This window comes from Mastigoproctus giganteus, chromosome 1, assembly GCF_048544385.1.
Source record: "Mastigoproctus giganteus isolate SK-2022 chromosome 1, ASM4854438v1, whole genome shotgun sequence".
NCBI classification, from domain to species: domain Eukaryota; kingdom Metazoa; phylum Arthropoda; class Arachnida; order Uropygi; family Thelyphonidae; genus Mastigoproctus; species Mastigoproctus giganteus.
Window position 1 is genome coordinate 222,775,411 of NC_143575.1, and position 17,192 is coordinate 222,792,602.

The 17,192-nt window shown below is 37.6% G+C and overlaps 1 protein-coding gene across 3 annotated transcripts in view; it reads right to left on the reverse strand.

The window, feature by feature from the left end:
* Nucleotides 1–794: 794 nt before the first annotated feature.
* Nucleotides 795–17,192, reverse strand: part of LOC150091543 (RWD domain-containing protein 4) — a 108,832-nt gene continuing 92,434 nt past the window's right edge. For all 3 annotated transcript variants that reach the window (XM_090384490.1, XM_090384496.1, XM_090384486.1), the window contains exon 7: nt 795–1,169. In XM_090384490.1, the coding sequence (XP_090240616.1) occupies nt 975–1,169 (195 nt within the window). In that variant the 3' untranslated portion in view covers nt 795–974. The remainder of the gene's footprint in view (nt 1,170–17,192) is intronic.

Genomic DNA, 17,192 nt, shown 5'->3' on the forward strand with positions numbered 1-17,192 from the left:
TACAGTGTCTGGAGACTAGGCACCTGCGAGGTGATCTGATTGAGATGTATAAAGCCTTGAATGGTTTGAGCATGCTCAATGCTGATGGAATTCTTCCTCTTGCTCAGAATAATCATTTGAAAGAGCATAAATTCAAATTGAGAAAAGACAGATGTACGAGAGATGTGCAGAAGTTTGCCTTTAGCCAGCGGGTGGTTGTTTGGTGGAACAGACTTCCATCCTTTGTTGTGAAAGTTGATAGCCTAAATAAATTTAAGGCTGAGCTGGACAGGTACTTGGAACGAATGGAGGGGTGAAATGGGAGCGTGTTTTTTTTTTTTTTTTTTTTTTGGCTGATGCTGCATAAGCTTGCTTCTTTGCATCATATACCTCTACTAATGCTAATGCTAATTTATCATAAAATTAAGTAAAAATCTAAACAAACAATTATTCTTATTGTTAGGCAAGGCTTTTATTGTTTTCATTTATATTTATTATTTTAATTATTTTTATTATTATTTTTGTATTTTTAGATATAAGTATCAAAAAATGGTAAAGTTTTAACACTTGTGGTAGACCTCATTAGTACAAAAACATTGTTTTTAGAATACAAGAATATTTATGTCCCTTTAACTTTGTATTAATGAGATTCTACTGTATTTAACTTTTATAGTGTTTAAGTACTATAAACAAATAAAAATCAGAAATAATTATCAATAGCTATATTTCACTTTTAGTGTTTAAAGTACTGTCAGTGAGTAAAAATATTATTGGAAATAATCATCAATGTTTTAATGTACTTTTGATCTCTCTCCCTCTCTCTCTCATTATGATATTCTATTCACTCCATGAACTAATAGTGTCAACAATTAAATTAATAGTTGAAAACACTTCTCAACAATTCACATACTACTCTGCAACAGCAAAACCAGCAGAGGAGCAGCAATTTATTATAAGAAAATATGCTCAATATATCCAGCAATTTCCAGCAATAACTAAGAATTAGAAGTACTACTGTGTCCAGATTCACAATTAGAGTCTTTTGAGCCAGTTTGACTCAAATGTTTAACAACATCTACCCAGTTCCAACCTCGAGGGCGTTCCCCCTTGCAGTCTATCCTGTTAGCCAGCCTTCTCTTTTGCTGTTTGGTAAGGTGTTCCTTCTTTTCTTTTTTAACAGCTCCTGTTGCCTAAAATAAAAGTAATTTGTATATATTTAAGTATATGAACTGTGGAAAAAATAATTTTACATAATTACAAATGGGGCACTAAATATTGCAACAAAACTTTCATGGTACAATAAACCACAATCTAGCATGGTAGCTACATTCTTCAAAAATGTAATTTCTTAAGAAATATTGTCTATGGAAAGAAGGAGTTGGATCCTTAAGGTCTTAATTTTTGAAAACCATTTTACGTTATTACAGTATCATAAAAAAATAATAATAAGAAGAAAGAAGTTCAGTTGCACACAGGCACATAGTGGAGCAGTTCACCTAGATAATAAGGAACCCTGACACAAGGAATCACCTACCTGAAGGCTAAGGCCAAAGATACTACAAACCTGGCAAAGTACAGACCAATCACCTGCCTCCCAACAATGTATCATCCTGACCAGCTGCATAACCAAGAAGATATCAGACCACTTCAAGAGCAAGTACATCATAGCTGAGCAGCAGAAGGGATGTAAGCAGATGAATAAAGGATGCAATGAACAATTGACCACTGATGCTAAAGTTATGGAGCAATCCTACAAAAAGCACTGCAAACTGTATATGGCCTACATCAATTACCACAAGGCCTTTGACGCTATGCTCCATAGTTGGCTGATAGAGACACCGAAGATCTACAAGGTCAACCCAACACTGACACACTTCCTATAAGCAACCACAGCAAAATGGAGGGCCACCATCAAGGTCAAGAACTCATGACCAGAACTGTCCATCATGCTCAATAATAGCATGTACAGATATACTCTAAAAGAAGGGAGGAAGAACCTGTGCACCCGCTCTCACCTGATGTACATCAAACTATGCTGCAACCAAGAATCAACTCCAACAGCTACTCTGGATCACTGAAGAGTTCAGCACTGATGTCAGGTTGCAATTTGGCCTAGACAAATCCAAGACCCATGGACTGCATCAAAGACATCTTAGTCGGACAAAACTACCAGCTGAAGACCAGTGAAGAGATTGAAACTATGACAAAAAGGACAGACCTACAAATATCTGGGAATGATGCAGGCTCAACGTCTAGGACACAAGGAGATCAAGGCCAATCTGATTGAGAAATACCATCAGAGACCAAGAAGCCTGCTAAAATCAAAGCTGAATGGCAGGAACATATCACAGCCATAAACACTTACGCAATCCCAGTACTAGTGTACTCCTTTAGGATCATAATTGGATCAACACAGAGCAGGAAAAGATTAGATCAACCACGATACTGATGACGAAGAGTTGCCAACACCACCTAAAGTTGGTCATTGAGAGACTGACCGTAGCCTGGCAAGAAGGAGGGGACTGACTGACATTATTAACCCCAGAGTCCTGAGCTGGATATCATCATTCTTTTCTTTCTTGGTGATTCCCTTCTACTTTTAACTATCTCTCTCTCTCTCTCTCTCTCTCTCTCTCTCTCTCTCTCTCTCTCTCTCTCTCAGAGTGTAACTCAGAAATTTTTTTTTGGCTGGTGCAGCATAAGTCTCAGGCTTCCTTGCACCAATATGACTAATAATAATAATTAATAATAATAATAATAATAATAATAATAATAAGAGGTGACTGAAAACCTGCAGAATTACTTTCAGGAAAACAACACCAATCTACCAAGCCATAAGAAAGACAGACAAGTATCAACGTTAACAACAGGTATCAACTCGTACCTGTTGTAGGCTTTAGTACTTTTCATTGCTCTGTAACTATCCCATGCTATCTTCTGCTCTATTTGACCAGCCAGCTCTGCAGTCATCCATTTCAGCATCTTCCTCCTGCATTATTTTCTTAATAATATGTATGCATTCATGGCTTCTGTGATTTTTGCTTTAAAAGTATGCCATAATTCAAATGTATTCACCCTCACTTGGCAGTATGCCCAATTAATGTATGACACATAGCACTTTAAACTGTTAAAGTTCCCTCTTCTGAAGTTAAAACCTGTGCCTTTACCTTTAACTACTGCAACATCTTTCTTCGCCTTTTAACTGTTGATTGTGTGATCACTTCCTGACAATGGTTCTTGTACTTTAAGCTCTGTGATATCTGATCCATTAGTAATAATGAGGTCAAGAATATTCTCACCCCCAGTACTTTCTCTAAAATGCTGGTACAAATAATGTACCAACATGTTAGCAAAAAAATAATAATCATCTAGTTTATTTAAAAAAAAAAAAAAAACTTCCCATGGTGAGTTTCCCTCCTACTTATTTCCAATCAATCTGAGGCAAATTAAAGTCACCCATAATAAGACATTCGTGCTTTCTTGCCCATTCCATCTGCATGTAGAAACTCTTGTCATACTCCACACAATCTTCCAGTCTGTAGATTATTCCCACTCTCATTATACCTTTGCTTCCAACTAACTCACTCCACAGATTCTAAGCTAGAAGACATGACTTCAGACTCAGTAAAAGCTCTTTTTTTGTTAAGGCTGCTTTCGATAAAAAGCACAACCCCTCCACCTTCTATCTTTCCTAAATACATTATACGTACCATAGTAGAACTCTTCAGCTTTATCTTTAGTTAAGAATACAACAGGACCATCAGGGTGTAATAAAGGTGGGATTATAAGCAGACAGAAGTTGTGGCCAACAGCTTTGGCAAGAGACCAGAATGCTTGACTACCAGTTGTATATAAAAGCAATTTTATACTCAGCCTGTTCAAAATCAAGTTTGGATTGTGTTTTACAACTGTTGTGAGCTGTAGTGTAGGTAGAAAATGAAGCTGTAGGTGTGCATACAAGGCAATTGTAATGTGCATATCTTAAACAGCGTTAGCACATTTTAGATAAAGGGAATGATTTTGGGTGGAATAAAATAAAGGATTTCATCCCTACAGCAATAATTTAACTGACATGATCTGAGCAAAAACTGAGATCGGAAGATTTAGAGCAGTAAGTGTATTCTTTTAGTGACAACAATGAGACAGAATTCCACGAGACAGAGAGACTCCACTGGAGAAGAGATAATCACCAAGTTTTGACCTGACGTGCCTAGAGTACTGCTTACAGTGACTGTGTACCTCGAAGGGATTTTGATGAGGAAAAGATAAGAAGTGCTGGATGTGTGCCTAGAACTGTCTGGTATTCTGATGGGTAAATGAACAAGTTGTTAAGGTCATTAGTAATCACAAAAGTCTCAGCATCTTGACCTGCTGGAGTCATAAATATTAAAATCACCATTAAAATTACCACACTGTTGGGAAAGTTAAACTGGAGAAAGTGAATTTCTGAGAAAGGTAGTAGTAGTAGTAGTAGTGGCACATGATGCAAGAAAGCAAGTGTAGGAGCTTATGCAGCATCAGCCAAAAAAAAAAAAAAAAAATCATCACACCATTCCCTCCAAATGCCTGTCCAGTTCCCCCTTAAATTTATTTAACCTATCAACTTCCACAACGACAGATGGAAGTTTGTTCCAGCAATTAACCACCCGCTGGCTAAAGGCAAATTTCCGCACATCTATTCTACATCTGTCCTTTCTTAATTTGAACTTATGTCCCCGTAGGTTCGTAATCTGAACAAGTGGAAGGATCCCATCAGAATTCAGCGTGCTCAACCCATTCAAGGCCTTATAGACCTCAATCAGATCACCGCGCAGGTGCCTAGTCTCCAGCCACTGCAATTTGCAGAACTTAAGCCTCTCTTGGTAAGAGAATCCTTTCATTCCCCTCACCAATCGTGTTGCTCTTCTCTGTACACGCTCAAGCAAATCTACATCCTTCCTAAAATGAGGCCTCCAGACCTGTACGCAGTACTCAAGGCGTGGCCTGACCATTGCCTTATACAGAGGGACAATCACCTCCTTTTCCCTGCTAGCAAAATTCCTATATATCATTGACAAAACCCCATGACCTGCCCTAGCAGCCTGTCTGCATTGCTCAGAAAACTTCATATCTGACTGCACAATTACTCCCAGGTCTTTTTCATTTTCTACCACCTTAAGTGTAGTACCACACAGTTGGTACGTTTCTCTGGGGTTACTTCTACCCATATGCAGTACTTTGCATTTGTCAAGGTTGAACTTCAGTTGCCACTTCTTAGCCCATCTGCCCAAATTATCTAGATCCTGTTGCAGTAGCACACTGCCATTACTGTCATTAACAACCCTGCCAACCTTTGTGTCATCTTCAAACTTCGACATTAAGCCTGATATACCTTCATCAATATCATTGATAAATACACAAAACAACAGTGGACCCAACACCGAACCCTGTGGGACTCCACTAATAACATTAGTCCATGAAGAGCAGCACCCATTGATTACCACCCTCTGTCTTCTCCCACTTAACCATCCTTTTATCCATTGTAGCAACTTACCCTTAATACCATTCTGCTCCAATTTGTACAGTAGTCTTCCATGCGCAACAGTGTCAAAAGCTTTCCTGAAGGTGTCAAGTTTTATCTTTGTCTTCCCTTCTTCCAAGAGATGCAGTTTGATAGAATGGAGTACAGAGATTTCAAGCCAGAGGAGATACCAAATTAGGAAGTCTCTGGCAAGGAATAGCAGAGTGGATTTTTGCATAAGTAACACCTTTGAAATGAAAAGAATCACAGATCAAATAATTAGGGCAACTAAGATGATTGGCAGATGAGTCAAGTGAAAATTGAAAGGAAGTGAGGCTAGACAGTTCAGAGGTGGAAATGGACTTAAATGAGATTAGAAGTGAAACCATGTATATTTGTAAAATGAATGGGGAGTTTTTGGGAGGTTCAGATCTTTTTGCAGATGAGTTTGTTCTATTAGTTTTGAATAATTGTGATGCATTCAGTAGATAACGTAAAAGTAGGGCGGAGGAACAATGTATGAATTAATGAAACTTTTAGATATAGAGTACACACTGTAAGCATATACCCAGCTCCTCGACATAACATGGCCTCAACAATACCTCTAACAAATACACTACTTGTACACTCTTTAGACAGTAGCTGGCAGAGTAGAGGCAGTGAGATTAATTATACACTAGCTAATTCAAATGCTTCCAGAGAATTACCAGTGGACCACCTGCAAAAATCATTTTAGAGCTGTATCCTCAAAATGTAAGGAATACTGGATCTTGCCAATGATGCCCATAACCTCAAAAAAATTGAATATTGGTATTAATGTCTGCAAAAGTGTGTGCATGTTCATGGATCAATTGTATGTTGTGCAGTTTAAAAAACCTGGAAAAACCCAACGTCCTCCACCTGAGATCAGCTATTTACAGCCTCAAATGAAGAGGACTCTAGAAATTCTTCCAATTGTTAATGAGAATTGAACTAGAACTCTCAAAACGATCAGCAGACAGTGATGTATTGTGCTGACTAGGCTGCCAAAATGGGCATTATATACTCAAAAGATCAGTCATATTGCATGATAGAATAGGTACATATTGCCAGAGCTTTACTCTGGAGACTAAACATGGGGTTTGCCAGTTTATGCTACAATCAAAGTAGTGGTACTGCACCAGATTCTGCTATGTGATGTGGATGCCATGCTTTGACTCCCTACTTATTTTGGTTTACACCTGGGTTGTCATCCCCCTGGTTTGTCACCCCATATACTAGATGCAGTGTTTCTGACCATACACATGGGGTGAGGGATATACCCAGTGGAGAAGATGCTGGTTGGTTTTGATTTTACTGGTGCAAAAACGATTGCGGTTATATTGCACCAAGAAAAGGTGAAGATGCAAGAAGAGGGTTTAGTTGTCACAGAACAACCGAAATTCAGCCCACCTTACCCACAAGTGAAACCTGAATTTCAGTTCCACCAGTCTTTTATACTCCCACGTAGCAAGCCCTAGCTGTCATCTGTGAGAATGTTCATGACAAACCTTAGGAACCACATAAAAGTTCTCATATCTCATAAAAGCCATTCTCCACATCTGGTCATAAAAACTCTTCTAGCAAAAATTGGAGATTATGGGAACTCTTAATGTCTTCTCAATCAGGGCTATAATCAGATGATCTCAGATAGAAGGAGCAGCATGCCTGCCAACTTTCAGCTATCATAATTCATATAACTTTTAATAGAGATCTGCTTTTCTACAGGAATGCAATGTAATAGCATTCCAGGATGTTCCTTCCAAATTAATAAAAATGTATGCACTTCATTTTCACAACTGGAAAATTATGCATACCAGCTAACTTTTAGAAACCAAAAAATAGATGACTTTTAAAAGAGATCTAACTTTAGCAAGACAAGTTCAGAGAGTGCACCAGAACTTTTTAAAACTATATTCTGACCCTTTCCAAATGGCATTCCCAGACTTTTTGTTTTTTAGGTGTATTAACATATATGCATAAAGTGCCTATTGTCTGTCTTCACCATGTCCGTCTGCATGTAATAACTTGGTGCCCAGTGGACAGAATTTCATGAAACTTTATATTTAGCTCTTTTAGAAAGATATTTCAAGCCATCCAAAATTCAATTAAAACCTAACCAATAAAAATCAGGGAATTATTATTATTCTTTGTCTGTCCATTCACATTTTAATATTTAGATAATTTTAACTAAGACCTTTTTAAAGATGTCAAGTTTGCCGCTGCATTTGCAGTGAGTGTTACTATAGCTATTTTAATGTTTTATTAAGACCATTATAAGACACATCTCTGCCACTGCAATAGCAAGATGCATGTTCATAACCTAACTTGTCTTAGTTATTTAACTACCTAATGTATATATTTTGTCATAATGGTCAATGACAGTTGTGTTGGTTTCCTCCAGTCGTCTCTTCTTGTTACTGATTAAATTGTATATACTTTCACTTTTGACTATAGTCATTATGGTGCTTTTATATAAGATTCTTAACTGTTTAGCTAGTATTTTAAATTCTTTGACATAGAAAAGAATTTTCTATTGTATGTTATTCATGATTTAACATACTTTTTTATCCATAACATAAGTTTGTTATGAATACTAGGTTAGAATAACATTTGTTTAACTGGGTTAGTTTGCTAGTCGTTCTTTTTTCTGTTACCTTTCTTAAACACCTAACTTTCATTTTCTGGGGAAGTCTCTTCCTTCTCCTCAACTTTCTATCCTTTTTTTTCCTTCCCCTCCCTTTCTCCCCTGCTTCTCCCACTTATTCCTGTTTCAGTTCTCAAAAGTACCCCCAGGGTTTTTAGGTAATCCTTGAAAGCTCCAATAAGAATCTTGTGTACAGTCCCTGGCACACTTCCTTGTGACAAGGGACGGGGGTCAGGGGACCACGTCGTTAGTTTTGAAGAAATCTTTCAAAATAAAACCTAAAATATATGTAGATTTGTTTAATAGATGTACAGAGGAGAGTTTTCTGCACAGTTGGAAGAGGATTCAAATTAAATGGATAATAAAAGGTACAGACTGACTTTTAAGTGAGATTGGTTCATACCAATCCATTGCTCTGCTCTCTGTACTTGAAAAAGTTTACAAAAGATTGCTTTTTTTTTTTTTCTTTTTTTTTTTGTTAGTTGTTGGCGCATCGGCTTCTGTGGCCATAATGCACCTCCCAAAGTTTTTGCACTACTCTGATCCAAGCCCAAGGCGGAATTTGAACCCGCGACCTTTGGGTTGCCAGGCAGGTACTTTACCCACCCGGCTAGCCCGGCCAGCTGATTGCTTGTGAATCGACTTATGATTAAATATGATGCCAAAGGACCATCCTCTAAGAACCAGTACAGTTTTAAAAAAGGTATGTCAACAGAGGATGCAATATATAGATTGGTGTAGATAGTGAAGAAGAGTGATATTAGATACATTCTGGCAATATTTGTTGATTTTCAAGGAGCCTTTGGCCAATTGTGGTGGGAGGGCATCCTGGCTTGAATCAGGAAAGTAAAGTATTCCCAAAAATTGTATTCGGCTTTCGGCAATTATTTTGGATAATTTAGTAAGTAAAAAAGTTGAAAGAGGATGTCCACAGGGTTTGGTGATTGGCCCCTGTGCCTGGAACGTAGTACTGGATTAGTTTCTTAACAACCAGGTTCTAGACGTCAAGTATACAGCCTATGCAGATGATTTGGTGCTTGTGATACAAGTTAATTCGAGATCTCAAATTGAGAGCAAGGCTAGCAAAGTGCCTATTGCATTGGAAAAATTGGTTTGGTATCCATAAACTACGACTATCAAAGAAAAAGACAGTACAAATGCTACTTAAAGGAAGGTTGAGTGTGAACAGGGCCTCATCTGTAAGGCTTCATGGGGACTCTGTTTGGCACATGAGGACAACTAAGTATTTAAGACTATATCTTGAGGAATGGCTTTTCTTTACTGAACATGTAAAGTATCTAAACACTAAAATTAGAACTTTATATGCCATGCTCCAAAGGGTCGTTAGAGTCGACTGGGCTATAAAAGGACGTTTATTAAATATGCTGTACAAATGCCTGTTTATCCCAATCATGACCTATGCCTCTGGAGCTTGGATACATAGAGTCTAAAATGTAGTTATTCAAAAATACTTGACACAAGCACAGATTTTGTTTGTTAAGTTTGACCCGAGCGTGCTGAACGGTCTCCTCTGAGGCCTTGCAGGTGATTTCAAGTAAAGTGCTGGTGAATTATATGATTGTGTTAATGGGGTTATTCTACTATACCAAGAAAAATACAAGGAGAACTGTTTTTGGCATAAGATCTTGCCCTGACAAATATAAGGCATACTATAAAGAAGATCTAAAGGATGAGAGGAAAAGAATAAGCCAACAGATTATGGACAGGGCAAATACGTTGGACTAATTCTGAAAAAGGTAGACAGACATGGGTTGAGCACGCTGAATTCTGATGGGATCCTTCCACTTGTTCAGATTACGAACCTACGGGGACATAAGTTCAAATTAAGAAAGGATAGATGTAGAATAGATGTGTGGAAATTTGCCTTTAGCCAGCGGGTGGTTAATTGCTGGAACAAACTTCCATCTGTCGTTGTGGAAGTTGATAGGTTAAATAAATTTAAGGAGGAACTGGACAGGCATTTGGAGGGAATGGTGTGATGATTTTTTTTTTTTTTTTTTTTTTTTTTTGGCTGATGCTGCATAAGCTCCTACTACACTTGCTTTCTTGCATCATGTGCCACTACTACTACTACTACTTATCTTTCCTGAAGTAAATATTGTCAATGTTAAACAAAAGTCTTGGCTGCAGTTTAGATTGAGGGCTACATTTTTACTAACTGGGCATGAGATTGCTTAAAAACTGCAGCAGCTTGATTTAAGAGAACTTGGGTTGTGTGAATGTGGGCAACCTGAAACATCCAAGCATATAATGCTTGACTGTTAAAATTACGTGGACTTGAGAATGGAATTAGAAAGACTGACTGGTATTCTGGAAAAGGAAAGGCTATGGATAATGTTCATTGACAGACGTATGTTTGCTTATTTTAATAAATTTGTGAATGCTGTCTTTAATAGATGCAGAAGACTATGCTCAGATAGTAGAAGCCCATCTCCTCATGGCAGGGATGAGAATTTGCTTAATTAAGATCAGTGGAATTATTAAAAGTCAGAATCTTCCTTAGATGAGGTAAGTGGCTCAAAAAATTTTGTTTAATTGAATTTCAAATTTATGTATGTTTACTTATTTTTGATTAACAAAATTCACCTCTAGACCAAGAAATAAATTTACATTCAGCACTAGGCCATGGATGGACTACAGTCCAGGGAATGGCATGGGCTAATTGCAATCTTAAATGGAATGTCCATTCACATTATGTGCACAGTTAGTTAGTTAATTGTTTGGTTTTTAGGAGCATTAGCAACTAAGGCCATATTGCTCCGGGATATGCGGTGGTCATTCCCTGATCTTTCCGCATCCTCCGTATTTGGTGGTGACGGGCTCGAACCCCGGTCTAATCAAGAAGTGTGTGTGCTACGCACTTGTGTGCACAGATATCAGTGGTTATAATCACAGTCCTTCCCAGACCAGGTGAAAAAGACCAGGGTTCAAATCCTGCAAGGAACTTTTATGGGCTTTTTTCACTCCGTGGTTGAGTTAATCGGTCTCAGGCATGGTTGGCAAGGTTCTCCCCACCCCCCAAAAACTTTGGATTTTCGGGCAATTGATCAGAGCAGTGTTTCTCAACCGGTGGTATGCATACCACTGGTGGTATGTAGAAAAATATTTGGTTGTATGGACGATTGAATTTTTTAAATTTAAGAAATTATGAAAAATAAAACATTAAAAATTTCCCCCTCTAAAGGTAAATAATTACGTATTTTACCTATCTTTTTTCAATCTAATAAGAGTTCACAAATCATGTGTTGATTTTCAAATATTTTGTTTCTTCAACCTCCAAGCTGATAGTTATATATTTCTTGAAAAGATTAAAATCATAACTGAGTCTTATCTTGCATTGTTTTCTATTCCTTCTTGAAAAACTCTCTTACATGGCAGCATTGCTGTCAGTACACATTGTTGCTTTAGTAAGTTACTGTGCAGCATTGAGAATTTAGTAAAGGTCTGTCTAAAGATTTAGTAAAACAACTTCAAATGAAATATTTAAAAAATTGGACAGTTTTATGATGGAACACAATATTCTTTGGCAGAATTGCAGTGGCGTGTGTACTGATGGAGCTCGGGCTTTAACAGGAAAGCATAGTGGTGTTGTAGCTACAATAAAGACCTAAGCTAAGTTTACTCACGGCAGTATTTACTGTGAAGCCTTGGTTGCAAAAGCAATACCCGAAGAACTGAAAACTGTTTTAGACCAGACGGTTAAGATTGTTAATTTTATTAAATCCTGTGCACTAAATTTGCGAATGTTCAAATTTTATGCCAAGAGATGGGGAGTGACCACGAAAAATACTACTGCATAATAGTGAAGTTAGATGATTGTCCAGAGGTAAAGTTTTAAATTGTATTTTTGAACTTCGATCAGAAGTGTGAGTTTTCCTTTGCAATTCAAAATGTGAATTAAAAGACTATTTCTTGGATGAATTATGGTTGGCTAGATTAGCAAATTTAGCTGATATTTTTGGAAGACTTCATGATCTGAATTTAACTTTATAAGGACCAAATGTGACTCTTTTCACTGTTAGTGACTTCCTAAGAAATTGAATCCCACTCTTATAATATATGATGTTAATAAAGAGATCACTGATAATGATCTTCTTGAGGATTTATACGATAAGAACCTTGCCGATTACAGTATAACTGGTGATGAATTCAAAAAATGTGTCAAGGTTAGATTTAAAATTAAGAATAACTTTCACTGGGTCATTGAAACCCCTGCCAACATTAGGAAAATTCTATTAAATACTGGTAATCGTGTATATAGTGGATGGGCATCACATAGAGTAAAGGATTTTATTATAGCATCGCGATGCTTTAAATGCCTCGGTTAGGGGCACTCTGCACGTAATTGCCATCAACCTGAATATACTTGTGGGCACTGTGGCAATCAGGGGCACCAGATTGAGTCTTGTCCTGACAAGCCTTCTCCTGCAGCTTGTCCCAACTGTAAAATGTGCAAGAAGAAAGCAGATCATTCCTACCGTGACAACAGCTGTCCTGAGTATATTCGCGCGCAAGAGGTGACTAAGTCTCGTACTAATTACATTTAATCGCAATATAAATCATAACACTAGTGAACCAATTAAAGTTTTGCAACTGAACTGTCAAAGGTCGATTGCGGTCTCTAATGACTTAACTAGAATAATCTCTGACCACGATATCCAAATCTTAGCCCTTCAGGAAGTGTATTCATATAAAGGAGTTGTAAAGGGATTACCATTATAATCAAAAATTGTACAATCTAATATTGAAACTACTGGAAGTGGCAGGAACGCTGTGGCCAGGGTTTGGGCAGCCCTGGTTATAGTTGATCCAGGCATAATTGTCACAAAGATAACAAGCTTGTGCTCCACACATTCTGCCTGTGCCTGTCTGGAGGGTACGTTTGGGCAGGTGTATTTTGTTTCATTGTATTTTCAATGCTCTCAACAATATCAACAGATCGAGCCTTACCTAAATTACGTAGAGGATATTTGATATTCTCCACAGATTGATGGGTAGAAGAGTTATTATGTGTATGGATGCAAATGCTGCATCTACATTATGGAACAGTCACTTTACAGATCAAAAAGGCGAGTTATTAGGGGAGTTAATCCTAACTAAGAACTTACATCTCTGGAACATTGTAGGGCCCCCCCCCCCCTAATTTTGTTTCAGCTCTGGTCAATCCTTCATAGATATCACTGTGTCCAACTCTACATTTGGACAAAACATAAGAAACTGGCAAGTGACCATAACCCTATAACATTTGAAGTTATGGATTCAGGCTGAACGGCAAGAAGGAACTCATACGATTTTCCAAGGTACAGGACTCAGGGTGCAAACTGGGAAACTTTTGAGAACAGGCTGTGCGTAGGAGCCACGGCTGATAACATCGAGAGAATTGGGCAACTGCCGACAATGGAGCAGGTGGAAGCCGTAAATGACCCAATAAGGTTGGTTTGTGATGCCTCTCTCACAAAGGAAAAGAGAAAACAGAATCATGTGTCCTGGTGGGCTCAGGATCTCACAAATCTGAGAAATGAATTGAAAACTGCTTGGCATAACTACCAGCGTGCCAAGAGAAATAATAGGGCAAGAGTTGAGGTGGGCCGTCTGGGTGACCTTTACAAGCTGGCCAGGCGGACCTACTTTAATCAAATTTATAGAGAAAAGAAGAATGCTTGGGAACAACTAGTTAAATCTACACTAAAGGATGAACCGTGGGGACTTGCTTACAAAATTGCAGCGGAGAAATTGCACTCTGGTGAGATCGTTTCGTCTATCTTGGCTTATGGGCAAGAGACTCTTTCTTGGACAGAGTCGATGAATGTAATATTGGATGGCATTATTTGCCAAGACATTTGTGTACCAGAGAGTACGGAACAAACAAATTTAAGGATGGAGCACTTGATGTATTCTGAATTAACTGATGAGGACCCATTTACTAATCTTGAAATTGGCACAGCTATTGATTCTTTGAAGGATAACAAATGTCCAGGCTTAGATTTACTTGAAGTTGCAATATTAAAAAGAATCTGGGCAATCAAACCACAACTAATTGTTAATCTTCTTAATTCCTGTTTGGCTGATGGGCGTTTTCCAACTCCCTGGAAGCAAGCCAATCTTAAAATTCTGGTTAAAAATCCTAACAAACCCCTTAAATGTTCCTTCCACCTATTGTCCTATTGCATTACTACCAGTGCTAGGCAAGGTTTTAGAAAAGGTTATTGTAACTAGATTTATGAAATATTATAAGGCTAAAAATTTACAAGTAAACACTCAATTTGGCTTTACAAAAGGCTGTGCAACTGTTGATGCTATAAGTTTGTAATGGATTCGGTCGCAAATGCGGATTCCAAGTATGTACTCGGCCTCTTTGTGGACTTCAAAGGGGCCTTTGACACCTTATAGTGGCAAAGTGTCCTGGTGAGGTTCTGGGAGGGCGAGGTGTCTGCTCCCCTTTATCGTCTAGTTTCTGATTATTTCCATGGTCGTAGCCTAGTGGTGTATTCTGGTCTCTGTTCGCTTACTCGTGCTGTTACTTGGGGTTGCCCTCAGGGATCAGTCCTAGGACTGGTCTGCTGGAATGTGGTTCTTGATGGGTGGCTCGGGGTACAGCACGACAAAATTTTGAAGGCGGCATATGCAGATGACTTGACCGTATTGGTTTTTGGAGAGTCTCGTAGGGAACTTGAAGAACGTGCGAACGAAATCTTGAGAGACCTTGATGGTTGGTGTAGTGTGCACAAACTACAGATTTCTATTGACAAAACTAAACAAATGCTTTTGAAAGGTTATTTGAACCTGAATAGACCCCCCAATGTAAAAATTAATAATCAATTCATTAAAATTGTAAGAACGTATAAATATCTTGGAATAACGGTGGATGATAGATTTGGTTTTGTAGCCCACGCAAAAAATGTGCTGAACAAAATAAAAGTCTTAACTGGTAAAATCATTAAAATAACTAAAAATGTCTGGGGAATTAAACCCGCAACTTTAAAGTTATACTACGAGTGTATTTGTATACCAATAATTTGTTATGCTGCAGGTGCATGGGGTTATCGTGTTAATAACTGTTTAGTCTTGAAGTATTTGACTCAAGCACGATTCTTCTTGCAATCACAAGAAATTGCAGAACAGTGGCGACAATGGCACTCCAAGTATTGAGAGGAAAACTTCCTATTCAATATGAAGTTATGTACCACTACTTACAATATTATCGTCGGAAAGTTCTGCCTGCAAGGGTGAGCAACTATTCAATTAATTTAGACATACCAACTAAGGATGATAATTGTAGAATTAGAAGAGAGTTTGTTAATAGTTGGCAGTTAACTTGGTCCAATGCAGAAGTTGGTAGAGTTACTTTTAGTTACCTTCCTAACATATTAGAATTTACCAAGCAACAGTTGGCCTGGTTTTGCCCAGGTCTGAATGTATCTTTTCTTCTAACAGGGCATGGCAGCTTGAACTGCAAATTGTTCACTCTGGGATTGGCTGCCTCTCCAATATGCAAGTGTGGTGCTCCTGAGACCATGAAACATTTAATATTTAACTACTATCTCTATACAGACTTAAGAAATAATCTACAGCTTCTTACAGACGTGTACAATGAAGATGACCTACCATGTTTTTTCAATGATAAAGAAAATTTCCTAGCTTTTTGTAATTTTGCAGATAAATTGTTTGCACATAGGAAGAGACTAATTGGAGTTGATCTGTAAAGAGTGATTCCAAGTAATCCAGAGTTTGTGTTCAAGGACAAGAACTATTATGCTTCTTTGTCCATTAAATATGTTTTCTGTAAATAAGTTCTTAGTTTTCTTTTTTTAAGTAAATATGTTGGTTCCACGATGGCAATGATGTGTTTTGTAGATTATTTGCTATAAATATAAAATTGGATTTAGTAGAATTAACAGAGAGGTTGTCTGTTGGTTGTGTTAGTGGTTCTTGAGCAGAGTGTGGTTTCTGTCAAAATGTGACTTGTAAAGACTATCACGATATTAATAGCGATTTTGTGTACAGAGGAAAAGTTGGCTATGCATGTTGTAAATATGATACTGAATTGTAAAATGCTGACAGGGTGCTACCTATGTTTGTACATGGATAGCGCCTTGCCATTTGCCTTCTGAGTTTAATGCTGAAATCTGGTAGTGTCGGATCAGATAAGCATAGCATCAGCAAAAAAAAAAAAAAAAAAGGAGAGAGAAAGAGAAGGAAAAAAAAAAAAGTTGAGGCAAAGTGGTTGAGTCCTGTACAATGACTGGACAAGTGTGTCTGGTTGCTGTGGCCTAATAGTAATACAGTAAACCCCTGCTATTTGCGGGGGTTACGTTCCTGAGAAATGCTGCGAATACTGAAAACGCGAATACTGAGTTATGGCTCCCATAATAATAAGGGGTTCTGTTCCAAAGTATGAAATATATAAGAAAAACTAGTCTAAAATTTTGTCTATGTATGTATTACATGTACCTTCATAATATGCCTATGTACATAGTGAAGTGCAAGCATATGGCATCGAAATGAAAATAAGAAACAATTTAATATTAAATTAAATATATTTATTAGAAATTTCAAACAAATCTTTTAAACCAGTGCCTTTGCTAGCTAAAAAACTTATCCCACCAGTGCTATCACCAGTTTTGATAAAGGAGTTTTGCCTTTTCACGAATGATGAGTGAACTTAACGGAATTTTATTTTGAGTTCGGTCTTGAGTTCAATCCACAGATTTAAAGCTTTTTTCCATTTTTTCTAATTTAACATCACGAGTTACAGAGAAAATTTTTGAAGCAATTAGCGCATTTTCACAGACACTACGGCAGATTTTTTCTTCCGATTTCTTGATTAATTATACCGTTAACTCATTGATTTTATAATGTTTTGCCACTGAAGAGACACTTTCACCATTAGAAATTTTATCTAACAACTCAATTTTATTCGCTGATGTCATCACCTTCTTTGATCTTTTCACATTTCCCTTGTTATTCATAGCCATATTTTTGTACGGGTTAGAAAGAACTTGTCCACAATAAAGTCACTTTCTTCCA